At 41.1% G+C, this 23,793-nt stretch overlaps 1 protein-coding gene across 1 annotated transcript in view; it reads left to right on the forward strand.

The window, feature by feature from the left end:
- Positions 1-23,793, forward strand: part of GRM3 (glutamate receptor, metabotropic 3) — a 255,445-nt gene that overhangs the window by 129,219 nt on the left and 102,433 nt on the right. The window contains exon 2 of the mRNA XM_010859121.1: positions 23,093-23,704. Coding sequence (XP_010857423.1) covers positions 23,237-23,704 — 468 coding nt within the window. The 5' untranslated portion in view covers positions 23,093-23,236. The remainder of the gene's footprint in view (positions 1-23,092; positions 23,705-23,793) is intronic.

Consider the following 23,793-nt stretch of genomic DNA (forward strand, 5'->3'; position numbering starts at 1 on the left):
ATATATATATTTATATATATATATATTTATTTATTTATTTATATATATATATTTACATATATATGTGTATATAAAACAGAGCACATCCATGAGCATTTTCTCATTTAAGTTTATGAACAACATTGGGAACTGTTATTAGCATTATCTCACAGATAAGAAAACTAAGACACCAAGGGTTGTTTAAGATCACATTCAACAATGCTAAAGTTTTTCTTCAAGGAGAGCTATAGCAGACATGTGGAACCAGAAGCTCTTGCCCGCTGTAGCAGCCTAATGCCATATGGGTGTCTCTCCCAGATAGTCTGGGCCCCTGAAAAAAATCACAGAGAGTTATGCTGTTGATTTTTTTCTGCAATGGAAAGCAAGAACAACTACCCATCACTAAGTCCCACCAAGAGGAAATAGCACCCATAGGAGTGTGAGGCTCAGAAGGAGACACAAAGATGCCAAGCAGACCACATGCTGGGAGTTTCCACAAGGTCACTGGAGAAGCTTCCAACCTCCTGCTCCCAGAGCAACGTGGGGGTGACGATGAGCACCACCATCTCAGAGGGAAGAGTTAAATTCCTTCTAGGTGTGGCAGCATTCTCATGCATGAACAGAGGAATGAGGAAGTGACTGTACCACCAAGGAGCTTACAAGAGTTCTAGCATGGTGACCAAAACAAGTGCAGAGATAGATTCTCTACAGTACAGAAGGGGATGTGCCTTACAAAAGACACCCAAAAAAGCACCCTTGGAAGTATATGAATGGGAACCAGCAGAAGCCCAAGTGGGTTCTGCTTGATTCCTCACGCCCAGGCCTTGGACTCTTAGCCAACACCAGTACATGCTGGTTCCCTCTGCTGTGGCCAAGTCTGGGTCCGCTGGCTGTCTTGGCATCTCATGGCCCCATGTGATAAGTGGCTGATTTATGTGGCGGAGAAAAGCCAGGCTTTCTCATTTGCGTTTTACCTTATGGAAATTTCCTTTCCATCTCATAACTCTCCCAGTGCTGGCATTTGGGTCATTTTCTTCTCCAGTTGGCTTTGTCAAACAGCAGCGAACTGCCTGGGCATTTGGCCACAGCAGAGGGTCAGGCCAGTGCTTGACTGAGATAAAGTGCATTTGACTTGGCAGGTGTACCCAAAGGCCCCAAGGGCAGTGGGATGTGTGCTTTATCTAATTACTCACAGCCACGCCACTGGGGTAGAGTGGGGCACTGGCCAAGGGTAGAGAGAGCTCTCCCTTGTTTTAGCACTGGCCTACCTTGGAGAAGACAGACTCAGATTTAGAACACCACCCTCCAAACCTGGCAATTTGTACACTGGAAAATCGGACTGAACAGTCACGAAGGTGAAAAAAATATAACCAGAACTCTTCCCTAGACACCTGCAGACACCTTGAATCTAGGACTTTCTGCCACCTCATTCAGTGACCTTGGTGTAGTTACATGACCGTGCTCTGCCTCCAATTCCAACACTACATGAACACCGTCCTGCAGAGCTGCTCACCAAGAACTTAACAGACTGAGAAACTGGACCTTTGGAGTGAGAATTCTTTGGACAAAATATGCTATGTCATCATTATAGTAGAATATATTCACATCTGATTTTTTTTAATATACATGGCTAGGAGGAATTTTTAAAAGAGAGGTCATATTTCCAAAGCTTCTAGAAGAAATCCATAGTTTTACAAAAGCACAGGAACTTTGGAGTAAAGTTAAAGATAATATATTTGTTTGATTAAATGGCTCACTTTAGGACAAAGGACAAAGACCTTACTTGTCCCATTCACCTGTGTATCTTGAGTGCCAGTCATGTCAGTGCATTAATTAGCATTAGTTTAAATGAATGACTGATGGAGAGGACCAAATTAGAAATCTATGGCTATGTCTAGTCTCCTAGTCTCATACTTCACACAAGATAGGCCCTTAATAACTATTCTTACTTTTCATAGTTTTCTCCCTGACTTTTTTTCTAACATTGCCAAAAATACAAAGCTTCTTCTAGGTAGGCCTCAGATGTTCAGTATCTTTCAAAAATATCGAGTACCTGAGCATATTTTCTAATTGTTTCCTCATCAGCCTCTCTAATCTTTATCTTACGACTAATTTGTTTGTGTTCTATCCTTGGTGGGTAAGGAGGGAGAACACATAACAAAGAATGGCAGGATGGGTCTAACGTAGCCCTGAACTGAGAAATCAAACCAGATACATGACTCGTAGGGGGTTAACCATATGCAGAAAAGGATATATATTTTTTTTTTTTTAATGACTTCAGTAGAAGTCTATGCTGTATTTGAGAGGAGAGAGAAGTGTTGTTAAGTTAAACAGACCTCTAGAATTCCAGAAATATGTGTCAACCATGAATTTAAGATGGAAAACAAAATATGCAAGTTAGAGAACACTGACCATTCAGCTCAACCCCTTGGTTGTACAGACTGGAAAAGTGAAATTCAGAGACTGCCCAAGGCCATGTAACTCATCAGAGTCCAGCCATGGCCTTCATCACATTTGTTTCACCTTCTAAGGCAAGCTGAATCTCTAGCCTGGTGCATTTGCTAAGGCCAAATTTCACAGGGCTTATATCACTTTACTGGTACTTTAAGTGATTCTTGGGTAAAGCAGACCATTTACAATCAGCTTCTTTGAATAACAGGGTTGGCAAATGTCACACAAATTTGGCCTGACAACAGCTAGGAGTCAAATGTCTCACACAGGCTTCAGATGCCAGTGTCCACTCTGCACTGATTCTGCAGACTGAGCAGAGCAAAGACCACTGACTCTTCCCATGAAGACAATACGCTCAGAGGACTCTGGAGTCATAAACTGAATTCTAGTCTTCGTTCTGATTTCGTTCTGATTTAATAATGCAGACGACACTGCTCACTGCTCCAGATCCTGAGAGGAACTGGAGGAGACAGCTTGTAAGCTCACTTCCACATGTAAGTGTCCATGATTCCATTACACATCCAATCACCCAGAGAAAAATTTCAGCAGACGCCCTTGAGCCATGTGGTGAAAAGTCAACTGCCACAACTGCTTAACTAAGTTTCAGTGCACTCAACAATGCGATGTTTCATCCATAAAATGCGCTCTCCTTTACAGATTCTAGACCCTCACCAACATGTCTCAAAACACGATAATGGACCCTCTCGTATCTTGGGGGTCAAAAAGGATTTGAAAGCCATTATTTTAAGAGAAAATTGACAGGGGATTTATTCTTTTATATTTGAAGCCATATTTTCTGTGAGCTCATTGTATTTCCTAAATGGCAATTGTGATATTGAATACCTTTGATCTTCTACATAAATCAAAGCCTCTATTTCCTTAAAGGCTCAGTGTGTGCTATGAGCTCCCACTCATTTGTCTACAAATAGGCACTGAAGAGGTTTAGCCTAAACTGCATGCAAGAGTCCAGGTATAATCCTGGCAGAAGTATGCAGAGACGTAAATGGAAACCTCAGGCAGACTCTGTCGGAATATGTTGGGACCATCAGCTCTGGTTGCCAATTCTGCTCAACCCATTTCCTGCTTCAGCAGCCCACCCTGGCAAACATCCGAAACAGCCAGGATCTAAAATAGCCACACAGCAAGGGATACTATCATCCAACGTTTTTATTAATGATTTCTTCAAGGCCGTATCACAGTCCAGTGACCACAGAGTTGTTCAGTGTGGTCGTTCTAAATGCAGCTAATAGCAGGATGTAATTGGAAGCAGCTTCGGCTCACTTACAAAACCCTTGCTCTGTTAATTGTGATTTCACAGCCCACTAAGCAGCACAACCTGGAGCGAAGGTTTCTGCGAGGAACATTCAGCGTTCTGTTACTCTGTCCTCCCCGCTGCTGTTCTTCCTGTCGCCCTGTGCTTAACGTCACCTTTTTCAAAAGCTCAGGAGCTGGAAGTAGTTGCCTTCCTCAAGGCGACATCCTTTTATTTGTCCCCCTATGTGGCAGCAGACAGCCTGTGGATACACCTATTATTTTGCTTTTGTCTTAACCTTTCCCTTTTTCCCCATTGTTCTCAGAGCAGCAGCATATGTCCAATACACACCTTGTGTTTCCTACAGCTGGCTGCCAGCCATCCCTGTGAAGCAACAATTGAAGACCTCTTTGTCCGCCTTGGCTAACCTGCGCTAGTACCCCTGATTCTTTCTTTAACAAACTGTACCTCCAGGAAGGAACAATATTGTCTAATGGAAGGAAAATATCAGCAGGAATTTCAAATCAATTGGGGAAAAGTAGGACCTCCCTGGTAGCTCAGAAGGTAAAGGATCTGCCTACAATGCAAGAGACCTAGGTTCGATCCCTGAGTCAGAAAGATCCTCTAAAGAAGGGAATGGCAACCCAGCCACTATTCTTGCGTGGAGAATTCCATGGACAGAGGAACCTGGCAGGCTACAGTCCATGGGGTTGCAAAGAATCAGACATGACTGACTGACTAACACATTCACAACAGGTCTCTGTCTAGAAGAAAATATATTGGAAGAATCTAGTGTTGTGTTACATCCACAGATACTCGCAAATAGGCACTACATGCAGACTAGAGTTCATCCAGGGCAAGAGCCCTTAACTAAAGTTTTTGTGAGAGACCCTAAAATAGGGATCCCCTTTCTCTTCAGGACTCAGATTCTTCATATGAAAAATTGAGAAGACCAAGGGTCAGAGTAGGCTATTTCTAAAGCTCTTCTATTGAAACATTTTATCATCTGCAAATACTCACACATATCAAAAACAAAAACACGAACTGTGATGCCAAGGACAGTGGCTGTTTAAGGAAGGAGCAGAGGAAGGAGCTAGTACATTAAGAGGTACACCGTGAAATTTTTCATGGAATTAGACTACTGTCTGTAGTTCACTGGCTGCCACAGAATCCACTCAAAACGCCAAAAAGAACACTTATCTTCCTTTGATTCACCTATGTCAGACAGTGTCATTCATTGTTCTTGATATGTCAAGTCTTCACAGCTCAAATAATGCATTCCAGGGGAGTATCAGAGGGCAATTTTGTTTCGATCAGTATGCAAACATCATTGAACATACTCAGATGCTAACATACTAGCAAGGGATTTCATGTAAAGTCCACACAGTGTCAGTAATATTTAAGGAAATCCAACATGCTCATTCTTTGTGCAGTTTTAACTAAAGGTGCTACTTCTCATCAATAAAATCAGAGCCCATTTTCTAATTCTTACTACAAGTTTTTGACCTAATGAAGAAATAATAGTTTTGAATAAAATCTGCTTTCCCGAGGCATTCAATTTTCCTCTGGGTGTCATGTGAAAATACCATCCTGTGGGTAGCATCTGTGTGTCCCATCACAGTCTTGGTAAAGTGACAGCCCTCCCACTGGGAAGTGGGTCACTGGCATGCTGGGGAGGGGATGGTTGGCTAGTTCAGCATTCATGCCACTGGGATAATTCTGTAGGAATTGCAAACAGGAACTGCAGTTCAGGGCTTTTGAAACTCCCCGAGCTTATTACTTGATACGTTCACTAAATAGCAAGGTGGAAATGTCTCATGCTAAGCCACAAGTTAGAGAAACATCTGGACAGTGGATGGACTTAGCTCCAAAGATGGCCCTGCTGAGAAGACTAATGGGCACCAGGTATAGAAACAAACTCATCTTCAAAGACGTCCCCCTAGTTAGGATCTTTCCAAGAGTCTCGCCCTAGAGGAAACAGTCTTCTGAAATGAAAATGGAACTTGTACAGACTTGAGACAAAATATTTTTGAGGCAATAATACTTAAGGAATTTAAGTGAAGCAAACACAAATGCGTGCAAGTAAAAAGAAGCCCCAGAAAGACATTCAAGCCTCTTGATGGGATCTTACAGGTCATGCTCTTCTTATCTGTCCACTGGGATATCTGGAGAGAATCCTCAAAGACAGGGAGTAACAACAGGAAGGCCAAAGAACTGGGAATCAGACAGATCAGTTCCACTGCTCAGTGACTCAGCAGTCCTGAGCATGAAGTGCTGAAGTCTGCCCTTAAGCTGGTTTTATTCATCTATTTACAAAAGAAACCTTGGGAAGAGTAAATGAGTGCAAATTACAAATAAGCTCCAAAAATGTTAATTATTTTTCCATTCAGGATTGAAGGATCGAATGAAAAAGGAAACTGTGATTTATTGTAAAGTGTGAAGGAAAGGAGAAAATAGTCATTTATTTAGCCAACAAATAGTTCTGGCCCACCTGCTAGGTGTTGCCTGGCAACACATCATCCATTGAAAGGGAAGACCCTACTAAGCTCCACAGATCCACCGGATCTCCAAAGGTTAGCTATGATAACTGGTTTGTTCACAGCTTGCCAGGTAGCACGTCCAGCAGTTTACTTTATGACCAATAGCAGACTTTTTCGGTACAGACCATAGCCAAACATGTGACCCAAGTTCTTTGTAGAATAATACAACTGGGACAAATCAAATGATAGAGACTTCACTAGTGCTACAAGCTGACCGATAAATTAACTTGTGCAGACTAGAAAACTCTTCTGAGTTAAGAATGACAACAGAAAGCATCAAATGTTATGTTGGTATTTCCTAGGAGCTAGCTAAAGAAAACAGGCTGTAAGAGAGAACAGAAATGAAGTGAATGGGTAAAGTGATGGAAACTGGTGATGCTAAGACTAAATTGAGAGTGACAAGAGATGTCTGAATCTGTTCAAGTGACCACAAGAAAAGACTACAAGTGGAGAGCAGTATGTCGACCAGACTAAAGTGGAGATAAGACAGGTGTGTGAAATTCAACTGGAAGAAGGCTGTGACTGGCAGTCAGAAACAAAGACCAAGAGAAGATTAATGTTATCTAACAGTGGCAACAGAGAAAAGAAAGCTAAGTTCAGAGCTGCTGTGATCAAAACAGCAGTCAGGATATGGTGAAGGCTTGAGCATATATAAAATAATGTGCACCTCAAAGATGGGATAAGAAGGATAATTAAAATCAACTTTCTATACAATTATTTGTGACCTTTTAAATGAAAGGCTAGTGTCACCAAAAATACAGAGCATAAGAAAGACAACAGAAGCAAATGCCTGGGTATATTCTCAGGACTGCTACTTACTGACACTTTGATCTTGGACCACGAGTTGGCCTCTGCAGGCATCAGTTTGGCAGCTATCTAAAACTGCACCAGGCATCACAGAAGGCAGAATGGTCATACTCAGAGATTAACTGTCTCTGGAAAGGGCAGTGGTATCTGCAGCCCTTGGAACCCCACCAGATGGATGGCCTTGAGATGGTAATCAAGCGCAACCTGTGTGTACGAGCAAACAATTATGGCAATGAAGGCAGGAGTCTCTGGGTCCCCATCAGGGCACAGTGGAGTGCTCTGCCAAAATCAGTTTGGGTTACATTACATTAGCTTTCGATGATTATCATGTTCTCAAGAAACCGTATTTTTACTGTATGTAGCCAGGATGCTATCCATTCATCCCTGTATCTTTAGAATCTACCAGAGGCATTGGCATGTAATGGTATAGTAAATGATTTACTTAAGATTGCTGAACAGAATTTCTTCAACACTGGAACATAAGTAAGTCAAAGATTAATTCCATTTGCTTTTCAGAACTTAAACTGTGAAAGCCTTGGTTGCCTCACTTCACAATGAGCCTGAAGTTTAGCTCCACTAATTGGAGCTCACTGTTCACCTTTCTGCTCCCATCCTACCTGAGATGTTAAGTCACAGGGACGGACTACCAGTTTGCATGTGACTGGTGTATGTGTCAGTTACACTCCGATTCCTGGTTTCTGCTTAAATACAGGAAGGAAGACAAAGTGCCTGCCTTCCTATTATAATGAGAAGGAGGTCTCTCTCTGCATCACCCACACTCACTCTCGATGAAGTAAGGCACCTCATTTTCCACCAGGGCCTCTCACCCGGCATTAAGAGATTCTCTCATCAGGGCTGGAGCTGTCAACAAGCCCACAGTTGTAAAGTTTATATCAATACCCCAGTGACCAATTTGTCATAAAATCACTTCAAAAAGCACACAGTCATGTTCACCATCCTTTTTCACATTAGTCTTGCTTTTACTTCTTAAATTTTCATTGAAGGATAATATACATACACTTTATCTGTTGAAACTATGTATCCATCCTAATTGTGCATTGATGAATCTTAACAAACTGAATACTCCCTGTGAAACAAGAAAGCTACAAGCACTCAAGAAGAGCTCTCATGCTTCTTCCAGTCACTAACTTCCCACATCCCCAAGCATGACATCCATCCTCACTTGCAACACCAGAGATGACATTGACTTGGTTTTGGCTTTTTCCTATGTGCAGATTCATACACTATGCACTCTTCTGTGTCTTGCCCCACCCCCACCCCCCTTTCCTCATGGAGGAAATGGCCTTTGTGTAACATGGGAGCACTAATAATTTCACGCTGATAATTTGGGTGGTATACAAGGAAACAAAAGGATACCCTGAAGCTGAGTTATAGGAAGACTGTGTTAAACTCAGTCTTTCTTAAAACACAGATTAAGGTTGTCAGACCCGTTTAAAAGTTCGAGCTACCCAAGAGACATGTGAGTCCTGCTGGTTGAAACTCTATGAGTCGAGCTACAGCTGTGTGTTAGCAGCTCCCCACATTTGGATGTGGACAAAGATAGGGGCTCAACTCTCCCTGAAAGCGAGGCAGGGACTGGCTAAGAGGGTAGAAGGCAGTGCGGACTTGTAGGCACAGTAGCTGCCATGGAATTTAAGGACTGGTCATTATTACAGCCACAAGCCTCTGTAGCTGAGGTTCCTAACGCTCTGGGATCATTAACATTAAGACAGTTTTGCTGGTAGAATCTTAGTAACTGCCTGCTCTTGGCATATGAATCAACTAATGTCCTAGTCCACAGTGACCTGGAGTAAGAGGTGCCCAGCCCCTTCCAGTAAAACTCAGTATGACAGGAAAGGATCAAGGGAGAAGGGTTGAAGCAAGTTGTTCAGAATAAGCAGAATAAATCAAATGGCAGTGAGCAGCTCTTTTTCTTAGGTGGTTACTTTCCATCTTCTCCAGGCATTTTATGGTCCTGAGCACCCATACACACTGAACAGTCTAGAATTCACTGGCTATCTTAGAAGTTAGGGCTTACCTTGCATCACTCAGGCAGCCAGCAAAGATGATGCCACTCCTAAACATCAGCCAGGAGAAAGACAGGATGCCAGAGCATTAGCATCAGGTGGTCTGTTCACTAAAAGAAGAAAGAGACTAGGCAGTGAAATGTACCCAGTCCTGGATCAACGGTGGCCTTGAGCTAGAGGTGATCATATGGAGAGTCTAGAATACCTCCCAAATATCACTGGAGCCATTGACAAACTATCCTCACTACTATCATTCTTTTTTTTTCAACTCTCTGGTGGCTCCAACAGTAAAGAATCCGCTTGCAATGCAAGAAACCTGGGTTCGATCCCTGAGTGGGGACGATGCCCTGGAGAAGTATTCTTGCCTGGAGAATTCCATGGACAGAGGAATCTGTCAGGCTACAGTCCATGGGGCTGCAAAAAGTCAGACACAACTGAGCACTAACACATACATAGCCCATTAACAATGTTGTGATAGTTTCAGATGGGCAGCAAAGGGACTTGGTCACATGATACATATACATATATCCATTCTCCCCCAAACTTCCCTATTGCTCTAATAGTAGCTAACAGTTATTGAGCTAATTATGAATTATTTCATTTACTCCTAAAACAACCCCATGAGATAGGTACTAATAATGTCTGAAAAGACAACCAAACCAGTATTCTTGTCTGGGAAATCCCATGGACAGAGGAGCCTAGCAGGCTACAGTCCATGGGGTTGCGAAAGAATTGGACATGACTTAGCGACTAAACAACAACAAAAATGAAGCAGAAGTGGCTGTATGCCAAGGCCAGGAAGTAGATTCATGCCTTAGATCACTGTTCTGACATTCACTATTATATTTTAAACTTTTCTATTTCCTTTAAAGATAGTCATTACAATTCATTCACATATTTCATGACACTTGAATAGCTTGTGATCTGCAGTTAGAAAAACACTGGCTAAAGCATTATGTTGTATTGCTTTCCCAAGCTCTTCTTACTTGATTCTCTAGGAATGGACTTTATGACCACACCATTAAATTTACCACCACTGGTGTGCTAGTAAATGTCTAACAACTAGATCTTTGGGGTTGTGAAGGCCCTGGTTATTAATTTTTGCTGATTTTTACACTGTAAATATTCCCACCATGGCCGATTTGAAGCTATCAACATGACATCGATGAACACAGACTTGGGAAGAAACACAGATGATTGGCTGCCAAGAACTACTATCAATCAACTAAAAGAGCACCAATACATCTCCCCAAAATTTTCAACAAGAAGAATAGAAAACACGTTTTAAAGTCATGTCAGTGATCAGAAGAGTTGGAGATGATCTATCAATGACATTCAACTGCCTGTTTCATGGCAATTAGGGGCTTCCCAGGTGGTACTGGTCTTAAATAATCTGTCTGCCAATGCAGGAGATGCAAGAGATGAGGGTTCAATTCCTGGGTAGAGAAGATCCCCTGGAGCAGGGAATGGCAACCACTCCAGTATTTTTGCCTGGAAAATTCCATGAACAGAGGAGCCTGGCAGGCTACAGTACATGAAACTGCTGAGTTGGATATAACTCAGTGACTTTCACTTTCATGGCAATTAGTCTAAACCCACAGTCTCACAGTATCTAAATATATATATATATATATATGTATATGTATATAATCAAGCCTTTTCTATTCGAGTAGGAGTTCCTAAGTATTATAACTTAAAGAATATTAATTAGACCCTGCTACTTCATTATCAGTACACTGAATATCTAAAATTCCATCATTAAAAGTGTTTCTCTTTTCTTAAGCCCACGTTTAGCCCATTTAAAACGTTGACCATCCATAAATAGGTGACAAATGAACTTGTATCAATGTGCTAAAAACCAGTAGTTTAAAATATCAGATTATTTTATTTGTAGTAAGAAAATTGAAGTTGCTCAGTCATGTCCGACTCTTTGCAACGCCATGGACTGTAGCCTATTCAGGCTCCTCCATCCATGGGATTTTCCTGGCAAAAGTGCTGGAGTGGATTGCCATTTCCTTCTCCAGGGGATCTTCCTGACCCAGGAATCAAACATGGGTGACCAACCTAGATAGCATGTTGAAAAGCAGAGACATTACTTTGCCAAAAAATGTCCGTCTAGTCAAGGCTATGGTTTCTCCAGTGGTCACGTATGGATGTGAGAGTTGGACTGTGAAGAAAGCTGAGCGCCGAAGAATTTATGCTTTTGAACTGTGGTATTGGAGAAGACTCTTGAGAGTCCCTTGGACTGCAAGGAGATCCAACCAGTCCATTCTGAAGGAGATCATCCCTGGGATTTCTTTGGAAGGAATGATGCTAAAGCTGAAACTCCAGTACTTTGGCCACCTCATGTGAAGAGTTGACTCATTAGAAAAGGCTCTGATGCTGGGAGGGATTGGGGGCAGGAGGAAAAGGGGATGACAGAGGATGAGATGGCTGGATGGCATCACTGACTTAATGGACATGAGTCTGAGTGAACTCCAGGAATTGGTGATGGACAGGGAGGCTTGGCATGCTGCGTGATTCATGGGGTCGCAAAGAGTTGGACACGACTGAGTGACTGAACTGAACTGAACTGAAGAGAATTGAAAAAATGGAAATTCAGATAAGAGCATAAAGGAACTGATGACTTTGCAGTAGTTGCATTTCTAGGAAAATCCATCATGAACAGGGTAACACAATAGGCACCATCACAAATTCTGGTATCATCTGAGATGCAGGACAGTGTCAGGCATCTGTGGAAAGGTATAACTGAGTAGGAGGAAAGTTGCAGGATTAAATAAAATAATCTATTTAGAACATTAATTATAGTCTCTAGCACAGCCTAGTTGCTCAGTAAATTTTAGTATCTTTAAAGGGAGGAGATGGGAAAAGAAGAGAGGTTCTATTCAGAAATCATTTAATGAAAAGTGACTTAAAAACAGATTTCAAACTGACATAAGCAAAGAGGAATTTATTATTTCACATGACTGAAAAATCTTACCTGGCTTAAATAGCACGCCAATATTGTCAGTTCAGTTCAATCACTCAGTTGTGTCCAACTCTTTGCTACCCCATGAATCGCAGCACACCAGGCCTCCCTGTCCATCACCAACTCCCAGAGTCCACCCAAACCCATGTCCATCAATTCAGTGATGCCATCCAACCATCTCATCCTCTGTCATCCCCTTCTCCTCCTGCCCTCAATCTTTCCCAGCATCAGGGTCTTTTCAAATGAGTCAGCTCTTCGCCAATATTGTCAGGTCTTATTATTTCTCCATCTCTTGGCTTTGCATCTCAGACAAGCTTTGCTTCACGGTGGTGAGAAGGCTCCCAGCAGCTCGAGGCTTACATGCATTCCTCTAAGTCATTCTAACAGAAAGAGGATGGTTTCCTCCTGATGGTTCTAGAAAATATCCTCACATTAACCCTGGTTGGCAATGATTTGGTTACAGGCTCATTCTGAAACAAATTGCTGTGGTCAGGGACCTAGCACACTCTGGTTAGTCATGCGTGTCACAAGCCACCTAGCAAGTCAGGAATGGATTCACTTTACTTTATAAACATAAGTTTTGGTTCCCAACAGAAAACTGTGGTATGCTTTCCAGAAAAATTGGAAATGGATGTTAATCTGTCAAACTACAAGGGAAAATCCAGTTTTGTTCTAGATCATGAGAATTTTAAAACTGAAAGTTTTCCAAATTTCCAACATCTTATTCAGCAAATCAATTCAGGGGTGATACGCAAAAGGTTTAACAACTAATATAAAGTTACAAAAATGAACAGCAACCACACCCCTTGGACCTGGAACCTAAAGACCAGACTCTTTCAGAACTGAACACTTTATCAGCTGTGCCACAAGGAAACTGAGAGACGTGGTGAAGATATGCCAGAGAGGGAACCAGAGCAGCCAGAGAAGTGGCAGAATATTCAAAGGGTGTGGTAGACTGACTACTCACCACCTGGACAAAGTGTTTCAATATCCTAACAATTAGAACAACTATACCAGTGTGTACCAGTGGTGTTTCAACCTTGGCTGAAGCTATTTGCAGCTGTATCATAAAGAAGAATGTGCTGTTGGCTATGATCCTTTTATATTCAGAAGCCTGGCCTTTGAATTAGGAAACTGTTCTTTTCAGAGGACATCGGAGGAGCAAAAAGGTTTTCTGCTAACAAGATCTAGGATAAATGAAAACATATACACAAAGGGAGAAGTAAACTCAAACTATAAAATAAACCAAATAAAAGCAGAATTCATCTTTTCTTAACATTTTAAAATTTGTAACAAATAAAATTGTCATGATCTCATCCTATCAATACTTAATAGTTAGATTTACAGATATTCTTCTATATTAAACCACATATTTACCATTTCTGCTGCTCTTCATTCTTTCCTGTAGATTTGATTTTCCATCTGGTGCTGTTCCCTCTTCCTCTGAAGTAATTCCTTTAGCATTTCTCATAGTGTAAGTCTGTTGGCAGTGAAATAAATCGCTCAGTTTTAGCTACCTGGAAAAAAGTTCTTATCTTACCTTCATCCTTGAAATATATTTGAACTGGAAGTAGAATGTTGGGATACTTGACCAATTTTTTCCCCAAACCTTTAAGGATTCCACTGAGTATGGTCACCATTGCTTCTGAAGAAAGGGATCCCTCATTCATACTGTTACCCACAAATTGTGCTATTTTGTTCTGTTTTCAATGTTTCTCTCTCTCTCCCTCTCTCTCTTTTTTTTTGGGGGGTGGTGTTTATCAATTTGGCAAAGATTTGTCTACATATGGTTTTATTTGAATTTATCTTTCTTAGGGTTTGCTGAGCTTATTGGTTCTTTTTTAAGTTTTTTAATCTTATGTTTAATCACAAAATTGAGGGGATTTTCAGCCATTGTTTCCTCAAGTATTTTTTTTCTTCTTTCTCCTCTGCTTATGAAACTCAGATTCTACCTGTGTTAGATCGCTTAATATTCAAAAGAACCCTGAAACTTTAACTTTTTTCAATGTTTTTTCTATTAGGTCAGATTAAATAATTACTTTTCATCTATATTCAGCTTCCCTTATGGCTCAGCTGACAAAGAATCCCCCTGCAATGCATAAGACCTGGGTTCGATCCCTGGGTTGGGAGAAGGGAAAGGCTACACACTCCAGTATTCTGGCTGGAGAATTCCATGGACTATATAGTCCATGGGGTCACAAAGAGTCAGACATGACTGAATGACTTTCACTTTCACTTTCTTCCATCTATATCAAGTTTACTGACTGTTTTACCATCTTCAGTCTTTTGGGTCCCCCATGTACACCCAGTGGCATTTTTATTTTATATATTACTAAATAATTAAGTAGTTTTCTTGGATATTTACTTTCATGTTCTAAAATTTCTGCAGTTTTGTTTTTTTTTTTATAGCTTCAATTCTCTGCTAAGATTCCTCATCTGATCATTCATTTTTTTAAAGTCTTTGAACAAACTTATCTTTATAATAAATTATTTAAAGTTCTTATCTGCTAGTTTTAGAATGTGGATAATTTGGAGACCTATTTCTAATGAATGCTTTCTCTCTTTACTTCAGGTCCCATTTTCCTGTTTTCTTATATTGCAAGTAATTTTTGATTGTATACTATGGAATTATATTATGTCTGTGCCTCATGAGGTCAACAAGCCTGCCATTGCACCATGGCAAAAATGCATTCCCATGCAGAATGTTGGGGAATTCATAGGGTAATCATGTGTTTCCCTTGAATGTTTCTTTCTCTCAAAGACCATAGTTTGCCTTGTATGTGTTGTCAGTTTTATAGCTGTTTTCAGCAAGAGGACAAGTCTAATACCAGAAGTCTAATGACATGGCCAGAAGCAGAAGCTAGCTAAAGATATTCTGAAGAGTTCATTTAGCACAAGGCAGAGATAGGGCTGTTTCAAACACTGTACCATTTGTATACTGAGGAGAATTTGGTAGATAGGGGTGAGGTTTTTGTGGAAATGTGTATGGCATGCATTCTCTTTTGTAAGACTACATTGGAAACTAATGATAAAAGTCTTCTTGAATCTAATTCTATATTTACTTTTCATTACTATTTTGAGCACTCTGCATTACTTTCTCTCTCTTGCTCTATTCAGGAAGCAGTAAGGCTTCATTTTTCTTCAAAACACTTTGACATTATTCAAGAGGAAGGACAGTATACACACAGGCTATTATGAATAATATCCACTTGAGGAATCATATTGTTAATAGGTAAAAATATTCTCCTGTGAAGAATAGTCCTCCATTTTTTCCCCTTCATATTTTGTCCAGAGCTATAAGGAAAGCTTATGACAAACCTAATTTCTGTACCCTCTGTTCAGGCTGACAAACCTGTAACTTCTAGTAGACTTGGCAGCTTCTAAGAGGAAAAGGATAAAGACGCACTGCAGGGAGCCGGGGGAGGCTCCAATTCCAAGGCGTGGAAATAAGGTTAGGAAACTTAAGGATGAAAAAACAGCTGCAGTGGCAACACACACAGACACAGAGGAAAATAAATGTGCCCTTTGATATAAACAAAAATAAAGGTTTACTTTGAAGGGAAACAAATGGTTTTTAAATATAACATATATTGAATGACCAACTCAAGTTAACATTATTGTCAAACTACCTGCAGTTACTCTAAGGACCAAAGTTTAGTAATGTCAATGAATTGACAGCTCAAAATTGTCAGTGTTTTCCTACCTCATAAAAACATGTCCCTCTAAATTCAGATGATAAAGAAAGGCGAGGAAAGTTGTCCAAGGCCATTTAGTGAAGCAGGCAAGTCTCCTTTTGGCTTCATCAATATATCTTTCTGGCTTCATCGTCCCAAATGGTAGAGTTCCCCTCTTCACTGTAATCATGTAGGGTTCCTGGGCTTCTTTTATCTTCTCTGTGAATAAAACAGGCTCATAGGAAAGGGTCTGATCAATTTGTTCCCACTATTCAACTCAATGGTTTGGTTATTTGAAATTTTTAAATTTATGGTTGGACTTCAAACTAGAGAAATTTGAGGAAAGCAGAACTCTCCTCCCTAACTTCAAATCTTAATACATAAGCCTGGCATCCACTCTTCTTACTTGTCATTCATGTTTTCACAGAATATAACCTGTTATTTGGTGTGTTACTTTCCATTCCTCCTAATCGCTCTCAGATGGACAATATGTTTTCCAATCTTACTAGTTTCTCCAAGTGCTCTCAACTTTTCTAATTTTATTTAATTTTTTCCTTAAAAGCCAGCAATTTAAAGGATCAGAGCTTTAAATAGGATCAGAGCTATTTAGGCCAAATTTCTCTAGTGCCAAGGTTGAATCTTGACCTATGACAAAAATCATTTTGGAAAAACCTGGTCATTTCTTTATTCTCTGACTGGAATTTCCAGATCATTTTTCCAGTCTCCTGACCAGTCTCTCAAAAGTTTACATGCTATTTGGAATTTATCATTTGACAATGATGTACATGAGACACTGTGAAAAATACAATATCGTTTAAGGTATTGATCTTGATACCAAGTAGATTAAAATCTAATGAGGAAAGAACAATTCACAATTGTTAAATTTAAATTTTCAAACTATGCAAAGTAAATATAAAACAAAATATGATCATCCTAATAAACACTGGCTTCCCACATGGTGCTAGTGGTAAAGAACTCACCTCCCAGTACAGGAGACGTAAGAGACATGGGTTCAATCCCTGGGTCGGGAAGATCCCCTGGAGAAGGGCACAGCAACCCACTCTAGTATTCTTGCCTGGAGAATCTCAAGGACAGAGGAGGCTGGTGGGTTACTGTTCATGGGGTCACAAAGAGTTGGCCATGACTGAAGTGACTTAGCATGCACACAATAGACACAGCACAACTTATAAGGGAATTCAGCAAATGGTATTAAACTTCCTTACTGCTGCAGTAATATGGAAGGCTTATAAGCAGTAGAAATTTTAAGCTAAACATGAATGGATCTTAAATAGATTCTCATAGTAATTCCTTAAATGTTTCTGGAAAAAGTTCCTTTGTTGCCTAATAAGAATAAAAGAAGTAAGAATTGCACAGTGATACATCCTGCTAATAAAAACACCGGTATGGCTAGGAGTCAGACACGGCTGAGCGACTTCACTTTCACTTTTCACTTTCATGCATTGGAGAAGGAAATGGCAACCCACTCCAGTGTTCTTGCCTGGAGAATCCCAGGGACAGGGGAGCCTGGTGGGCTGCCGTCTATGGGGTTGCACAGAGTCGGACACGACTGAAGCGACTTAGCAGCAGCAGCAGCAGCAACATGGCTACAGCCTCTGTTTACCCAATTAAAAAGGTAGTCTAGGAACAAAAACCTTGTCTCTTATTGCCTGTAACTCTTGAAGCTGAAAACTTTCTAATGAAACATACAGCCAAATTGCACATGCTAGCACTAACCCTAAATTTTCTTCGGATCAGTTGGGTGTGCAGGCTTTGAGCACACTCAGAAGCCCTTCAGCACCTCAAGGGCTTATTTTTAGGAAAGAGTGAGCATGACTTCTGGCATTATACCTCCCCTGGATAAACTACTTATTCATTGAGTCAAACTGGATTTCATTTTCGACATTAAGTCCCTGGGCAAAGTCAAGAGAGGAAGCAAAATACATATTAACATATGCAGAGTATAGCAATATGTCCTGCCCACGTCTTTCAGGGGTTATATTCACAGTCAACCCCTGAGATGCTACTAATGCAAAGATTAATAAAACACTGCTGAGCAGGTTGCCTACTGAGTGGACTATACATGCTTGTTTATGGCACACACGTCACTCACTACCCCTGAATGGAGAACTCTGGAATGCAGAGCCTCTGGCTGCATACAAATGTGGCTACAGGAGGAAGTCTGTTTATCTGGGGAATGTGCTACTGGCTGATTTATCATGAAAGGAGCCTGAAAAGAAGTGGTGGCTGCTCTTTCCCACAATCCGATAAGCTGTTACACAGAGATAAACAGTCGCATTGAATTAAGCATGTTTGTCTATTTTTTAAATGCTGACTTTTAACTTCCTGTTCTTTCTGTTTCTTGGGGCTTCATTTTTAATAATACTAAGTTTTAAAATTATGCACAACCCTACAGTCTTAATCATCTCAAGTTCTGCTTTAAGGAAAAGGTAAATAAGAAAATATTGACAGCGAATTTTACTCTAATTGATGTTTAACTGGTAACTGTCTAAGACTACATAAAGTGTTACTTAAGGATGCCCTGTCAGAGGGCTTAAAACTATTTCACATGAAATAGGTGTTAGTCAACTTGTTTTTAAGTACTGTATATCTAATATTTTAATATATATATAATATGCAATGAATTGCTTTTTCAATCAAATACTTAATAACAATCACCATGTTAAAGGAAACCCATGGCAAACTTATTATCAATATTTTCACAAGTGGTGGAGATAGTTGGTAGAAAGAGAGATGAGTACTTTTCCATCACTCTCTCTGTAAAAACATACAAGCATTTAAATTATTCGACACCAGGCATAATGTTTATTTGTTTACAACTAAAGTTTCTATCTTGGGTACCCAGTTAATGGCCCAGCACACACAAATTAGGTGTTCAATAAATATTTGATGAATGACTGCATCTGTGAAGCTTTGAAACAGGATAATAGGCATGTTCCTACTTCAGTATTCTCCTGACTGAAAACCAGTAAATGTAGGAATGTAGGTCAACTTGAGGCCACATCTTTCCTGGCTTTGTACAGATCTGCCTCAGCTACAACTTCCCAATTCAAAGGCAGCATTTTCTCCTACATGCTGCACAAAATACTGCCTGCTGGCAGTCCTGTCATCAAAGAACATAGGGGAAGAACATTTGGGATGATCAGGTAGGTAATGACATAGAACAACTGATTTCTCTAATTTCCACTTGCTATGCCACAAGTGAAATAGTGGAGTCATTTGCAAATATCATTATTGTGGATAGCTATATTCCTTCAAGAAATATTTGTTGAATATCTGGATGACAGACACTACGCCAGGCCCTGGGTACACAAAGGCAAACACAACACGGGCCCTACGTATGAAACAGACAGACTGACACTCTGACAGTCTGACACACACTACTACTTTCAGCATGCTGTGATGTGTCATCTGAAGCCTTCTCTGGCTAAGAGCGTTTTCTTAAGAGAATTAAGCTTTCCATAAACTATAGGGTCATCTTTACTCTGTATAGTCAAATTTCCTTCATATTCAGGAGATATCTACATTTTTAATAGGAAAACGGTAAGACTGCGTTGATGACCTTCTTTTAATTAACTACTCTCTTTCATTAGGCACATAAAACAATTATTTTGTAGTGCCAATTTCAGTTTCTTTATCATTAGTGATAATGATTGCAATGTCTTTTACCTTCCACGGCAGTTTTGCTTCAAAGGGAATTGCACATAAAGATCAAAGAGAGACCAGAACTCACAGGAAACAAACAAGATTCTACTACAGTGTCAACCTCTTTAAAAGTCATTATTATTATTAGATTTTCTGGTGCCCTATGGCAGATCTCCCAGAGAAGCTCTGGGTTAACACTGAGTGTTCCAACCACCACCACTGTGAGTGTGGAAGTTCACACCTATTAAATAAACAAAACCAAACTCAGGTGACTTGCGTGTCTCAAGAAAACAACCCATCACTTGCCTCACATAAAAGGAATAGGAAGCATTTGGAAAGCCAGGTTTTAAAGGGCAATGCCAATAGGAGAAGGAAGAAATGTCAAAGATACTGAAATATACACTAGACTAATTCTTGTCTGGATGTTTTCGTTGAGTTTTGGTTCTTTTCTTCCTACCTTAAAAATCCTTAATGTTGTGCATTTCATTTATTCTAAATGAGCAAAGAAACAAATATGAATCGTAATAATAAATGCAAATATTTCTTGATCCAGCTACAGCAGGAAGACAAAGCAAGAAATAAACAATTTGACTGAGGAAGGAAGATAGGAAAAAATTCTTGGCCTTTTCTGGTACTGACCACAAGATCTTAAATGTTAAGTTGATATTTACCGAACAGTGTAGAAGGGCCTTCCTAGCAAAGAGACCAACATGTGCAGGATGATGATGTCATCATCATCCTCTGAAGTGAAGAGTTCAAATGACCGAAGCATAAGGTTTGAAGGTAGAGGTGAGATGATGCTGATGGGCATGGTGAACAATAAGACTTGAGAGCTTGCCAGATTCAAGATCATGGAGCATGAAGTCCTTCTTTCAACCTAGAGGCAAGGGGAAGTCAGTATAAATTAATAAGAGATGGGCACTCTGAACAGCAATTAAGATTATACGTTAGACAGAGTATCTCCTCCAATGGGACACCCAATGGCTAACATTTACTAGTATTAATATATTTGAGAGCACACTGGTGGTATGCCTTTTAGACAGTCTGACTGAGCCATAAGCAGCCAGGAAAGACCCCTCCTCCATAAAACCTCACAAATACACCATCATGCACAAAAGTGGGAGAGCAGACCCACATACTCAACCACACACACAGAGGCATGCAACTGTGTGTTGTCAGGAAACTGCTGCAGGAGTCCCTGCTCTACCGTCTCTCACCTGCCTCTGATATAATAAGCTTACATCACCAAGGGGATGGGCAAATTGAGAGAGTGTGCTGAGAGAGTGTGCTGACCAGTGCTTACCCTAGTGCCAGGGAGCCACGTGTCAAGAGTACAACAGCAGGTCCATTGGTTCGTGTGCATGTGCAACCAGACAGCCCCACACCAGGATTTTTTAAAAAGTCCCCTGGTAAGACCCCAGCCTACTGTCAACAACATGATCCCCACCTTTGCTTGATTCATAAAAGTTGCATACGTTCAAGCTTATCATGTAAAAAGAAGCTTGATTTAGGGAACTGGCCTAAGCTCCAGTGTACTGTGCAGACCCCAGCACTCATGCTTACCATTCTCCCTGAAATGTGAGGCCCATGTCAGGAGCTGCCTAGCCCCAGCTAAACAAGGCAGCCACCAGGCATCACACTTTCTCCAAAATCAGTGTTATATCAATGCTACAGGTTATACAATAAAAAATTGTATAAGTTTACATTTGAGGAAGGTTCAGTTCAATTCAGTCACTCAGTCGTGTCCGACTCTTTGTGACCGCGTAAACTGCAGCACTCCAGACCTCCCGTTCATCACCAAATCCCGGAGTTCACTCAAACTCACGTCCATCGAGTCGGTGATGCCATCCAACCATCTCATCCTCTGTCCCCTTTTCCTCCTGCCCCCAATCCCTCCCAGCATCAGAGTCTTTTCCAATGAGTCAACTCTTCGCATGAGGTGGCCAAAGTACTGGAGTTTCAGCTTTAGCATCATTCCTTCCAAAGAAATCCCAGGGCTTATCTCCTTTAGGATGGACTGGTTGGATCTCTTGGCAGTCTAAGGGACTCTCAAGAGTCTTCTCCAACACCACAGTTCAAAAGCATCAATTCTTCGGCGCTCAGCATTCTTTACAGTCCAACTCTCACATCCATACATGACCACTGGAAAAACCATAGCCTTGACTAGACGGACCTTTGCTGGCAAAGTAATGTCTCTGCTTTTGAATTTGCTATCTAGGTTGGTCATAACTTTTCTTCCAAGGAGTCTTTTAATTTCATGGCTGCAGTCACCATCTTCAGAGAGGAAGGTTATCTTTTCCTAATTCACAAAGAGATGGTTTGGAGGCTAGCATCGGAGAAGGCAATGGCACCCCACTCCAGTACTCTTGCCTGGAAAATCCCATGGACGGAGGAGCCTGGTGGGCTGCAGTCCATGGGATCGCTAAGAATCAGACACGACTGAGTGACTTGACTTTCACTTTTCACTGTCATGCATTGGAGAAGGAAATGGCAACCCACTCCAGTGTTCTTGCCTGGAGAATCCCAGGGATGGGGGAGCCTGGTAGGCTGCCATCTCTGGGGTCGCACAGAGTCGGACACGACTGAAGTGACTTAGCATCAGCTCCCTAACAATATACTGCTGTTGTCCTGTTAGAGATAACAAGAGACTGACATTATGGGTTAAAAAAAAAAAAAAAAGAGGACGTGGCTTTGGGAAGGGCTCTTTTGTGTAGGTTTCTGGCTCAGAAGCCTGGGTACAGAGAAGAACCATTCACAGAGATAAGAGTAGACCCTGAGGTGTCAGAGGATGTGTAGAGAGAACTATTTATCTGTTATGTTTGGTCACTAGGTCATGTCCAACTCTTTGCGACCCCATGGACTGTAGCACACCAGGCTTCCCTGTCCTTCACTATCTCCTGGAGGTTCTCAAACTCACATCCATTGAGTCCATGATGCCATCCAACCATCTTATCCTCTGTCACCCCCTTCTCCTGCCCTCAATCTTCCCAGTAATTCCTCAGTCTTTTCCATTGAGTCTGCCCTTTGCATCAAGTGGTCAAAGTATTGGAGCTTCAGCTTCAGCATCAGTCCTTCCAGTTCAGGGCTGATTTCTGACTGGTTTGATCCCCTTGCTGTCTAAGGGGCTCTCAGTTGTAGTGCTAGAGAGCTGTTTAGCAGGCAGTTAGCCTAGGAGACTGTTAAGTGGTTGAAACTGTGAACACTAGTTGAGCTAACCCAAGAAAGGAGTATTCAGTACTGGAATTGAGATGTAATCGGACATGAATCATGAGAACAGAAACCTAGGAAGCAGAAACAGGTAGAAAAAAAATTAAGATTTCAATTAAGTAAAATGAGGACTACAGAGGGTTTATCGTTGAAAGACAGGGAATAAAGACTCATAGCCAAGTTGCTTCCCTACCAATAGCAAAGTAAATGACTCAGTAGAGATTACTGAACTGAACATTAGAAAAACCAGAGTCTGAACACTACTAAGTGCAGCTTGTCAGGTCACTTCCTCTCTTTAGTCCTCAGTGTCCATTTCTGGGAGGTGGGGCCACTAAGAGCTATGTCACGGGGTGTTTTAAGGACTGGGTGAGAATACTTGGGAGCACTCCTGGTGCACTGCTCCATATGTGTTTAGTAGATGGTAACTGGAGTCATTATCCCACCAAAGGTCTGAATGGGGACCATCAGTATAATCACTGTTGCCTTCTTTACCATTTTTGTTCATTCAATTTTTATCTCTTTAGGAATTTGGTGACAGACTCTGTTAGTCTGCTCCTCCTTTACACGAAGGACAGACCAAAGATCCAGGCTGGCAATGAGAGAGGAGGACTAGCGGGCAGCATTGGCTCCATCCACTGATATCTCCCAGAGGTACAGACACGGGACTCATGAAGATGTTGACAAGACTCCAAGTTCTTACATTAGCTTTGTTTTCAAAGGGATTTTTACTTTGTTTAGGGGACCATAACTTTCTTAGGAGGGAGATTAAAATAGAAGGTGACCTCGTTTTAGGGGGCCTATTTCCCATTAATGAAAAAGGCACTGGAACTGAAGAATGTGGGCGAATCAACGAAGATCGAGGGATCCAACGCCTGGAAGCCATGTTGTTTGCTATTGATGAAATTAACAAAGACGATTACCTGCTCCCAGGAGTGAAGCTGGGGGTTCACATTTTGGATACCTGCTCAAGGGATACCTACGCATTAGAGCAATCACTGGAATTTGTCAGAGCATCTTTGACTAAAGTGGATGAAGCCGAGTATATGTGTCCTGATGGATCCTATGCCATTCAAGAAAATATCCCACTGGTCATTGCAGGGGTCATTGGTGGCTCTTACAGCAGTGTTTCCATACAGGTAAGACTGACAGTGTTGTTAATAAAACACTGTATCTCTTTGGTTTTATGTCTTTGGGGAACAAAAGGAAAATATCCTAATAGCTTCAT

This window comes from Bison bison, unplaced genomic scaffold, assembly GCF_000754665.1.
Source record: "Bison bison bison isolate TAMUID 2011002044 unplaced genomic scaffold, Bison_UMD1.0 scf7180017864454, whole genome shotgun sequence".
Classification (NCBI taxonomy): Eukaryota; Metazoa; Chordata; class Mammalia; order Artiodactyla; family Bovidae; genus Bison; species Bison bison.